Source organism: Toxotes jaculatrix, chromosome 24 (genome assembly GCF_017976425.1).
Source record: "Toxotes jaculatrix isolate fToxJac2 chromosome 24, fToxJac2.pri, whole genome shotgun sequence".
NCBI lineage: Eukaryota > Metazoa > Chordata > Actinopteri > Toxotidae > Toxotes > Toxotes jaculatrix.
Genome location: NC_054417.1, coordinates 3696301 through 3708576, shown reverse-complemented (window position 1 = coordinate 3708576; position 12276 = coordinate 3696301). Strand labels below are relative to the sequence as shown.

General features: G+C 42.9%; 1 protein-coding gene across 1 annotated transcript; it reads left to right on the top strand.

Moving 5' to 3' along the window:
* The first annotated feature begins 356 nt into the window (after positions 1–356).
* Positions 357–11940, top strand: LOC121178006 (vascular endothelial growth factor C-like). Its single transcript, XM_041032475.1, has 8 exons — positions 357–1319; positions 4696–4939; positions 5352–5542; positions 5994–6124; positions 6232–6335; positions 7454–7588; positions 8036–8237; positions 10177–11940. The coding sequence occupies exons 1-8, from the start codon at positions 1218–1220 to the stop codon at positions 10286–10288; spliced, it is 1221 nt and encodes a 406-aa protein (XP_040888409.1). The 5' UTR covers positions 357–1217; the 3' UTR covers positions 10289–11940.
* Positions 11941–12276: the final 336 nt, after the last annotated feature.

The window sequence follows — 12276 nt, the reverse complement described above, 5'->3', positions numbered from 1 at the left end:
AAGAGCTCTAAAGAAAAATTCCCTCTCCAGTGAATTTAAATCACATAAAAACAGGATGATGGTATGTGTTATGAGAATGTGTGTCAGTGCCAAGGAGCTGCTGCTTCTGACGACACTGTAAAGCCAGAAATTTCTGAAGGAAAAAAAAAACAACAACTGTGTGCCAGAACAATCAGCCATAACGCGCGAATCATCTCTCTCACATCCTTCACTCCACCCACAAGATACAATCCTTCCATTCTTGTATTTTTTCTCATTCACTCCAGCAGGACATCCATGAGCAGGACGCACATTCCCTCCGTTTGGACAAGAACATAAGACCAAAAGCTTTTTAAAACCTCTTGCTTTCCCTTTTTTTTTTTTTTTAAAGGATTTGGAATAAGCTCTTCCTCTTTTTTCACTCTCTTTGATCAAACAGCCTGACAGAAAAGTTGTGACAGATTTAGAAAGAAAAAAAAAGTCCAGAGAGAGACAGAGAGTTTTGCCCTGAAGGTTTCTCAGAAACAGGAGACAGATAAAGAGGCAGTGATAATCTGAGAGAGAGAGAGAGAGAGAGAGAGAGAGAGAGAGAGAGAGAGGCAGAGGGAGGGAAGAGCACAGCCGCTGTGAGAAGAGAAGAGAAAATATAGATAAAGAAAGCGAGGAGGTGCACCAGTTTGAAGGGTGAGGAGAAGAGACTGAAGAGAGCAGCCAAGGCCGGAGAGCAAAGGACAGATAAATGGGAGAATCAGCAAATAAGAGGCACAGATTGACCAAAAATTCAAGTTCAAGGTCAAGAAAGATATAAAGAGGAGCAGAGAGTGAAGATAAAGCTCTCACAGACAAATACTGACTTGAAGAACATACAATTAAACAGCAAGAATGGACGCGCAGCAAGAGGAGAGGAACGGCTTCCTCTGAAGAAAAGGGAAAACAAAAAAAAGGAGCTGTGTTTGAAGCTGTGAAGAGGAGACGATTTCCTCATCATGATTTACTCAGCTGATTTCCCAAATTCAAACAACCTGCGCCAGAAGAGCAACTTCGTCCCAGGATAGAATGAAGAGAGGAGCAAAGAGACAGCTGCCGAGTCTGTGATACCCTCCTCCTCCTCTTCACCTCACACTCCTCCACCATCCTCTCCTCCTTCCTTTCTGTCACTTTACGTCCAGCTTTACATTTAATAACTTCCTCCTCCTCTGTCCTCAAATCTCCTCTCCTCTCCTCTCCATCTCCTCACTATGTTGATACCAGCTTTGCTCCTATGGATGCTTAGTATCAGCAACTTGTGCTCAGGACAAGATTATACAGACTTTTACCAAACTGGAGACATGGGCACCGAGGTGAGACATTTCATTTCTCTATCATCCACACTCACACATGCTTGGTCTGACTTCTGCACTTAACAATAAAACCCTGTTTTACTATTTGTTATTGGCTTTAGACCCATCTACTAAGGAGTTTTGTATAAATGAATGAATGAAATGAGTGATGAAGATGCTTCCGTACAGGGCACAGTGATGTGTTAGACAGCGCTCTTCACCAACATCATCATCAAAACACCAAATGAGGGAATATCAGACGACCTGCATGTTTCTGTGTGGTTATCATAGACTAAAAATGGACACATTCTGGGATTTGAAATCATCGGCAACAACAGCTCAGACCATGAGGACACAGTTTGAACCAGGTGCAAACAGAATCAACAAAAAAAAACTACTACACAGACCCCAGCAGCTTAGACAGACTGAAGGCCAGATGTTGTTTAGGCCACGAGGTGTTATCACCTCTGTGTAATGTGTTCATGTGATCATCTCTACTAAGCTTCATGTTACAGTAACAGTTCTGTTAGTAGCTTTAAGGCAAGTTAATCTCACTGTACATTAGGAGCATTAAAGTGAGCTTCATCCCAGGATCCCAACATCTAACTGGGTGTTCACTTCAGCGTGTGCTGTCATTTATTCATGACTACAAGCTAAATCCTGTTTAAAAGACTACACTTGCACTTGCTGTGGTTTCTCTGTCTACATTTTCTGTAAATGCTGTTTATGCGTCAGACAGGAAACTATCAAGTTTCAGTTTCTGCTAAATTCTGACAAACGGAGACTTCTGTGGAAGTGTCTCGTCACAAACGCCTTGTTGTGGCAGTGAGGCAAGCCACTCACTCATTTACTGTTTTGTTTCCTTTCTTGTTAAACAGGTCTTATGCGATACAATCCTCTTTGGATTAAATGAATGAATGAATGAATTCCAATCAAACACTTCGATGAGGTTCACCGGTCATCAATCATAAGATGCATTCATAGAAAAGAGTGTGTAACAGTATCTTCGGACATAAGATCTTTATGCATGAAAACAGACGAGTGACACATGCATGGGTGTGTGCACATGAGCGTCTGTGTGCCAGCAGTATCTAATGATGGACACACCCCTGGTGCACTGGACGAATGACTGGTCCATCATGACCTCATAGTCCCACAGCAATGACCTCATGTCATGTGATCACTTTACAACACTAAGGAGACAGAGGGGAATCAAAAGAAAAAGAGGACGACCTTGGAAAAAAAAGACGGAGAAGAGTCCGTCCTCCAGAGTAAAATCATAACGGTCCATCAGTATTACAGCTTCTCCAATAAAGCAGCGTAACATTGGTTATTGGTCCATAAATCTCAGTTTGGACCAGTGCTGGACCTTTGACATGGTTTCTCTCTTACTGAAACTGTATTGTCAAACTTGTTCCGTACCGTGTTTGGAGCTGTGTCTCCAAACCACCAACAGTCTCGTCTGACAATGTTATTGAGACAACTGAGAAGCTGTGACTTGAATCATAAGTGACTAAAAACCAATAACCAGTATTTTCCGTTTCCCTCCAAGGAACCACAAAGACGTCAACTATGTGTTTTCAGTTTTGCTGAAAACCATCAGCAGCATTTTTCACCGTTTAACCAGCTGGGCAGGGTTACACCACCTGAAAGCCAAACAGATCCGGACAATGAAAAACGTCTCGAACGAGCCAGCATGTTAGCAGCACGGCTCCAGGGGTGGCAGTGCTGGTTTGTTGGTCAGCTGGTCAACCACTCTGGTCCAGACTGAAATATCTCAACAGCCCCTAAATGGCTTGTCAGTAAACTGACTTTAGTGATCCCCTGACTCTTCCTCTTGCACCACCATGATGTTGACTTTCGTGGTTTTGAGCTCTTTATATCACAACAACTATGGGATGGATCACCATGGAATCTGCCTCAGCTGTACTAAAATAAGGCGAACACGGTAAACATTATACCAGTTCATCCATTAATTTATCAAAAAACAAAAAAAATAAAGAAATAAATATAAATAAAGACAGCTGTGAGACACAAATAGAGAAGGGAGGTCAAAAATAGGTGGAGACAGATGAGATGGATGGAAAGAAACAGGGAGTGAGGGGGAGGCTGGGAGAGAATTAGAGGGAACGAGATAAAGGGTGACGCTGAAAACGAAACGGATCGGATTCTGTTTAGGTAATACCAGCTGTGCCAGCTTACTCCTTCTCAGCCTGGGAAACTAAACAACCGCTCACACTCCCTGGAAGACGAATTAATACGTGACGCTCAGTCCCCCAGCTGACATTCAGTCCCCTGCACATCATGCAGCAGGCTCGATAAGCTGGCCTGTAATTAACCTCTTGTCTTTCATCTGCTGTATCTGTACGTAGCAGAACAGCCATCCATCATGACGGCAGAAAAATCATTACGGGGATGACTCACAGCAGGGATGGTTTATAGAGCGATATCTACAGTACACTGGGATTTCCTGCATGGACCCGGTTCACCGCATAAAGACCTCACTGCACAATAGTCATAATAATGTGGGTGTTGGCTGCGCTGACAATCTCCAGCCTGTCTGGTCAATTTAAGCAGGCCTAGTGCTGCACTGAAGGACTCTGAAGGAAGTCGGAGGGTCAACATGTGGTGCAGGGAACATTCAGGAAGGGCAGCATAATATTTTTATAAAAAAAATGACTGATACAGCAAAGACGCAGAGAAAATGGTACGAAAATTGAAGCCCGTGGGTAAACCGGGTCAGATTACAGCGTCTTGCTCAAGGGCACTGCAGCAGCAGTTCAGGTATTTTCAATTTTTATCACTTTGCCTTAGGTGAAGTTATTGAAGTGTGGAGCTGAAGAGCTTTAAAGGGGAAACAAAAAAGATGAAAAAGGAGCTAAAACAGAGACTGAGGCATAAAAGAAACAGACTTTGCAGCTTCCTTGTATACTTCAATGCAGCAATGAGTGTGTGTAGGTGAGGAGAGGACACACGTACCCATAATAACTAACAGTAGCCAACAGCAACATGTTACAACACATTGGCAGCTGAGGTATTCACTGTTTATCCAACTCAAAGCAGCAAAAGCTGAAGCAGTAAATTCGGCTGTATCTAATAGTTTTCCTCCACAAAGCACAACGTGGAACAAATCACTTTTTTAAGGCTGATTTTTTTTATTTTTATCTGCCAAAAACAGGATATCAGGCCTGAAAATGGTGCCATATGAGCCAGATTCCAGTTTTTAGTTTCTCTGTGTCTTCTACTCTCATTTTTTTTTTTTGTCTCCTTAACTCCTACTTTTTGGAGATGTTATCTATGAATACCAATCTCTGTGGAAACATATGCAGAACTAAATCTGTACTACAACTGAGGGGATTTTGTGTCATCACAGTTACAACTGTTTACTGTCTTCCAGGCTCCAGTGTTGTCGGATGACCAGCCCAGTTTGGAGACAGTAACGAGTGTGGATCAGCTATTAGAGCTTCTGTACCCCGAATACAGTTTGCTTCAGCACTGCCTGAGGAGGAAATCACAGCACGCCTCCTCGTTCCCCTCTTTTTCCGCCACCTCAGTGAGCCCTTTAGTCCACTCTAACAATGAGGATCTGTGGGGTCCGCCAAGGGAGGAGGCTCTTTACAAAGCTGACGGGACTTTGGAAGGTAAACACCGAGATGCTGCCCAAGAACACACAAAATTTCAGTTGCTAACAGTCAAATTTAGATGAAACATAGAGCAGTGGAAGCTGAGAAAACTCATTTGTATACAGATACAGGGAGCAAGGCTTGCATTCAAAATCAGAGCAGCGGTGATATAACCAGAGAAATCATGCTTTAATGGACTGCCAGACAGACTTCCTTTTACTGGAGACAGACAAAAGTGGGTGGTAAATCCAATAAATGGAAAAAAAAATGCCTAGCTGGAAAGAAGACTGGAAAATGAAAAGGTCTATGATTTCCTGCCATTGCCCCAAAACCTCTAATGACAGATAAATTAAGACCTGAAAGCTCTCACGTATTCAGATTCAGAGTGTCAACAAACCAAACTGAGTTTCTTAATCACATATGTTTTCAGTCATACTAGAGGAGATCCAGCGGACCTCATGCCAACCCAGAGAGGTGTGCGTTGAGGTCGCCAAAGAATACCCAGAATCCACCAGTCAATTCTACCTCCCTCGCTGTGTGGCGCTGCATCGTTGTGGCGGATGCTGCACCAGCGAGGCCCGTTACTGCACCAACACAAGCCACTCGTTTGTAAACAAGACAGTAAGTGCTGGATTCTCTGCTTTGTTTCTTGTTTTTCCCTTGTTTATTTACACGTCAGATACTTTTTAGCACTTGAATTATTTAACGCTTTGCTCCATTACACGACTGCGTTGGTATTTTCTGCTCTAACACCTCAAACTGCCTCAGGACAGAAGACAAAAACCAATCTACCCAGTTATGTAACAATCACATCCCGCCCTGCTGCAGTGGTACACCCTTTGGCTGCAACTGGACATCAAGACCATACAACTCACACAGTCACACACACTTGCACAGACTTGCACCAGTTACATCGACTTCTAAAGCTGAAACACTCATAACCAGTGTTAATGTAATGACAGCGGCAGCAGAAGAAGAAGAGGAAAGACGAGGAGGACAGTTAAAGATAAACACAATTACTGTCTTCTTACACTGTTTACACACCTCTAACCTTCATCTCTCTTCCTGCCAGCTGATGGAACTGTCCCCTCCCAGGACAGATCACTCCGTTGTCATGGTAACCTTCGTCAACCACACGTCGTGCGAATGTATCCCCAAGCGGCCCCTCCACACCATCATAAGACGGGCAGCGACAGATCACCTGTGAGTGAGAGCGAAGAACGACGCATGTGCGCATTTACAAACATTTCTGAGTCAGTGTTGCTGTATTCATGTATTCACAATGTGTGTGTGTTTGTGTGTGTGTGTAGGTGCTCCCCTCCTGAAGTCCCCTGCGCCTCAGGGTCACTATGGGATCCAGTGAACTGTGTGTGCGTCTCTACAGATGCCATAAACTACTCTGAGAGAGAGACAGGTAAAGTGATTCAGTTGAAGGGGCTGTGAGATAAAGGTGACGGGTATCAAAACGATTTAAGCTCCTGAGGCCTCCCTCAAATCAATCAATGACAGGACGCTGATTCATTTTAAGGGCAAAAACACATAACAACAATAACACAAGCATTTACAAGTGTTAGGTTATATCCTCAATAAAGGGTGGAGAAAAAGATGTCAAACAAGTAGCATGCAAACTCGAAGACGAGGAGCATGTTCCATCACAAAGACCAAGATTTACCTTGTGGGCAAAATACTGCAGTCAGACCAGTGTTTGGATAGTGTGATGATCAGGCGGCAGGTTCAGAATGGGACATCTGGCACAAGACAAGCAAACACAACACCAGGTGATCTCAGTGATGGAAGTGGAAATTACCTGCCGCAGAGTTTGGTAGGAATGAAACGTTGCACAACATCAAAACTATGCAGTGTGACCCCCCTCCTATCCCCGCTGTGGTTTGGGGTACACAGTGTTTTTTAAAAAGTGCATTCTGTTTCCCTGCTGCCCTGTAACTCCTGGATGTGTATCACAGTGCAGCGTCATCCAAAATGTGGCTCCACCTTAAATCCCCACTGAGCAGGTTTTTGTGATTTTGGTAAAGACAGTTTTTTTTTTCAAAAACTCCACAACCACAACCAAATGATGATGATGCCTGAGCGGCAAATGAAATGAAATGAAACAAATTCCCCTGGAGGGAATGTTTATACAACTGTAACACGAGAAGCCTGATTGCTATGTGGCATTTTACTTGTACAATCATGTAGTGAACTACAGCACCTACCATCTCCAACCACGTTTTTATTTTTGTAATAATAAATTGCCAAACCTTTCTTATCACATTGTTTCAAAGAAGTGAGTAGATCCCACAAACTTATTTTGGATATATATATAAACACTTCCACATTTCCAACTATGCTTAAAACTTGTTTCCACAAGACTATTCTCTTATTTGGGGCTGCAATGAAGCACCACAGTTATGTGACACCTACAAACCTCAATCCAGGACCTGAAAAAAACCCCAAAATGAACAAGAGAAAGACAAAATGAAGCTGGAAAACAATTAAATAACGTTGTTTACTACCTTTCCATGTGGCTTCCAGATGTGCTGGACTCAGGTCTGCTGGCTCTCTGTGGGCCTAACAGGGTTTTGCAGGAGTCCACCTGTGAGTGCGTCTGTCGAAACGGGCTCACCGAGGACAGCTGCGATCCAGGCTGGAAACTGGACCACAACACCTGTAAGGAGGGTTTCACTTATTGAAAATACATTACAATATATAGTTGTTTAAAACAGAATTAGAGGCATAGAGTATGGACCTATTCACCATATGTGCAATGGGTGCTTTCCCTGGAACAGGATGCCAAAGTGCTCCAGCTTTTCTTTTTAGCTGGAAGCTACGGCTTGGCTTCGCAAAGACCGGTTTACTGTAAATGACCCAAATTAATGAGAGAGGGAATGTCAATCTGAAAGCAAGTGAGCAAGATCGAGAGAGAGAGAAGATAAACAGATAGAGGGAAGTTTTGGGAAGTTCATGCAAATATTTCACAAGTAAAGACATGACCATCAATAATTTAACCCAACAACACCGACAGAGGTGCACAATGCAGCATCTGATAAAGGTTGGCTTTAATTCCTAAAATTCCCTTTATGTTTTACTCAGGTGTTAAACTTGTTCTTCTCACAGGTGAATGCCAGTGTGAAGGTCAAGGTGAGGGGAAGTGGTGTCCTGCCGGACAGCGGTGGGACGAAGACCTGTGCGGCTGTGTGTGCGCCGCAAATTGTCCTGGGAATCAGCCCCTGAACCCCGACACCTGCCTGTGTCAGTGCAGAGAGAGTCCACAGTCGTGTCTGCGGCAGGGCAAAAGGTTCAACCCCAACACCTGCAGGTAGGCCTACAGACAAGGCTGCTTAAGTGCCCTTGAGCTAAACACAGAATTTCTAAGCTCTGCACTCTGACCTCCCTGTGGAGAGACAAGCAAAGAGAGAATGCCTCCTCTGGGGATGAAATTATCCCAAGTATCCACACTCTGGGTCTCTGCCAACTAGACCCTTAACTTGAAGAACCCTCTGTGCTCTGAGCCAAAAAAGCCAAGAAGCAACAATAAACACTGTTTGGCCATAAACACACTCACACACATAAACACTCATCAAGTATTGTAAAGGTTAAAGAGATTTGTGATGCACCAATTAACTACAGCTCAAAAGCATCAGTTCATCATGAGTTACCTGAACCAGTGGCTTATACTGGGAGAACTGGTCCTGTGGGCTGTCCAGGTTGGTCCTTGGGGAACCACCACAAATCTTTTCTCTGGAGGCTCTGCAAGAGGAAAAGATGGAGAACCAGAGCTTTGAGAGACAGGCAGTTAGAGGGGGAGAAAGCAAGAGAAATCTCAATGGACATGTCAAACATTCCAAACTCGAAAAAGAAAAACTTTCTTTCTCCATCTTCTTTCGTTCACATGTTTCCATATGGCCTTTTATGGACACAGGGCGTCCTAAACATTTGACCACGGTCTCAGCTGCGTGTGGATATTTTGCATGCGTGTTGCGGTTCCCACAGCCAGCATGCAAGAGATCAACCTTCCTCTGAACCCAGAGGCCTGCAGAGAGACAGACAGCGACTGGGTGAACTCGATGACAGTGAGCAGAGCAGCCATCAGACAGGCAGACAGGCTCAGAGACAGATGGAGTGACAGGCACAAAGAAAAACACATAAGCAGACATGAGCTTTGATATGAGTGATTTTACACATATGGGAAAGTTCACAGAAACACACACAAGTGACCTTTGATGGCAGAGTCTGTTGAACTTTCTCAGCGTTAGAAGGCTGAAACAGTCTCTTTCCACACTCTGAGAATTAATATGAGTTAAATTCCTTTGGTTGTGAAGTCGCAGCCATTTTGACCTGGCAGATCTGCCATCTCACGTTGTTGTGGTAAAATTGTCTTTAAATCATGACTTTAAATTGTTGTCCAAATAAACAAAATTAATACTAATACCTACATTTACATAGGACTAGAAGTTGAGTTAAATATACTGTTGAAGTTATGATGCAAGTTGTGGTTTCTTTCATGTCCCTACGCTATGAATTTACACTATACTTAAGTCTTTACTGGCTAAGATACATCTTAGGTTTTAGTGGTTCAGTAAATCTCTACCTGAATTACAACTTTCTAAGAACATGGGACGGATTTTTCAGACGAATGTATATAGATTTTTAACGAGTAGCTGGTACAAGACAGACAGGGCAGTGTGGGACAATATTATTCCTTTCCGTCATTCTATTCATTGTTGTGTCTATTTTTTGGTTTGACTCAACATCTGGTCACAGGAGGTGGTACACAGAAGACCATACACCTACTGTGATTTTGAAAAGGAGAGTTCCCAGAACTTGGCCTTGTTCCTGTCCTCTCTGGGGAAATGCTCCCTCCTTCTCTCTCACACAGAATCTTTTGATACACGCACAAACAAAACTTGGATCAGGGTTTATCCAAAAGGGATGTGAAGATCTGAATAATCAATAGTATGCATGCCAAGAGAATATAATCTCCCCTGTGTCCTGTTTTTTATGTCTCCTCTGTTCCTCTCACTTCCTCCCCTCAATCTCACCCTTTCTTTCCCTCCACCATTTTTTCAACAACCATTCTCCTTATGTCTCTCTCCCTCCTCTTTTTCATTCCCCTCTTCATCTCCCACACACTTTCATTCTAATTTACCCCCTTTTCTGTCTTTTTTCAACCTCTCTTCCCTCTTTTCATCGTCCTCTTGATCTTTGCTTTCTTTGGCTTTCGGTCCCATCTTCCTCCCTGTCCTTCCTCTGTCTAGTTGTTACAGGCTGCCTTGCAGGAAGCCCAGACGTGTGTGCCCAGCTGGGTTTTACTACAGCCAACAAGTCTGCCAGTGCATCCCCGACTACATGAGGCCAGAGTGGAATTAACCAGTCACAGGCCCGCAGTGGATCAGGACTGCAGACAGCACCATTTACGGCCCTTTGACCTGAGGTTTGAAACGTTTTGGCCTGAAAACAAAGAAGAAAGACGACAGAGGAGCCTCTTGGCTGGAGGGCAGGAAGGTGCAACCAAACATTTACACGTACTGGATTACAAAAGACTACTAGTAGCACATGGAGGAGTTTTACTAATGCTGTCTCTGCTCAGACACACTTCCAGAAAAGTGAAATACAACAAAGGAAGATGGGAGCGCTTCGCAGTTAAACAAAAAGTCCAAAACAGCCACCTATACCCAGTGAAACCAGTGAAAAGAAGAGGAAATGAGGACAGATTTTTGACTGTGTGGGACACTGTCTGAGAGTGCCCATCTGCTGGCTTACTTCCCACTGCTAATAACATGATCTTGACTGGAAATAACCAATCACACCTGGAGACTGCCTAAAAGCATGACAGCAAAGGCAGGATGAACCAATCAGAAACGGAGCCAGCAGTCATCCCTGCCGCAACGTGTTTGAGCCTGACAATCACACAGCGACCTGCTGCAGACACGCCACTCACAACTGTGTGAAATGGAAAGTGGAATAAGATAATAACACACCAGACTCCATGTTTTTCCCAGATTAAATCAGATGTAGGCAAATTCACACTTCGGCAGCATTGAGTGATGAGACGTTTGAGAGGTTGAAGGATTTATTTTGCAGAATTCATGTAATGTGATGATTGTGGGGCCTTATATTCTCTGCTGTAGTAGAGGTGGAAAAGGTGACTGTAACTTTTGGACCATTCAAAGCACCTGAGACTATACCCAGCTCTAGATTGTAATGTTTGCGAACAGACAGAGTCCATTGCATCTATACTGAGACGAATGGAGTGAATCCAGCTTATTGCAGCTCAGTTTTTTTTTGTTTTTTTTTTGAGGCTCATGAGAAAAAAAACTTTACAGAAAAGTCTGAGCTGGTGCAGCTTCCCAAAAGCTTCTCTTTTTTTTTTATAAGAGAGCAGAGGTTTAATGCCAGAGCCTGTTTAATTAAACACTTATTTAAAACACTCCCAACAGTTATTATATCTTCCAGTTTCTACTTGCCTCTACTGCAGTGCTGCTCTTTGAAGATTTCCTTTATACATGGCTGAATCCAATCAAAATGGATGTTAACACTTGGGTACAGTTCTAGGTCTTCTACTAATTTAACTTTACACATACTATGTAATATATTTTGTAAATATTTAAATCTTTTCATATTTAAATCTGTGATATTTTGAAGATGGAATCATGTAGTTGTAAAATACTGTATTTAAGTCACTATCATAACTAAATATTGTTTTGGAATGACACTATTTACATGTGTTTGTACTCCAGTAGTTTTAATTATTATGGAGAAATTTAATTTTGTTTTTTAACTGTCCACTTTGCCTGCACTGCAAAAGGCTCATTTTAACTTTAACTTTAGACATCTTCGAAAAGTTCTGGCTCTTCTGGCTCAAAGATCCATTAAACGTTAAGATGAAGATTTTTTGCAGTCAGAGCTGATTGTAGTGTTTGTTCTATGTGGATGTGGAAAGAAGCTGAAATTCTTCTTCATGTGATGATTAAATATTTAAAGTAGTTTTAAAGTATTGATTAAAAGCCTTGTCAGACTGATATGTTTGTGTTCCTACTTTGTTCATGCTCAATATTAGATAAACACATATGTATACCACATTTCCACAAACATAACACATATAACACAATGAGTTAAAAATTTGCTCCTTTAAAAAACTGTGAGTAAATCATTTGGCAGCCGCAGGACGACGAATGCCTGTTACGTTTCTCATGTTTCAAATGACAATCCAGTGAAAGAAAACTCCATCCCCCAGCATGCACACACCCACACCTGTGCCTGGGAACTTCACTCTTCCCGTGGGCTCCCATTTCTTCTTCTCCCTCCTCCTCCGCCGTCTTCCTTTCCCTCTGTCTGCAACAATAAACAATATTGAC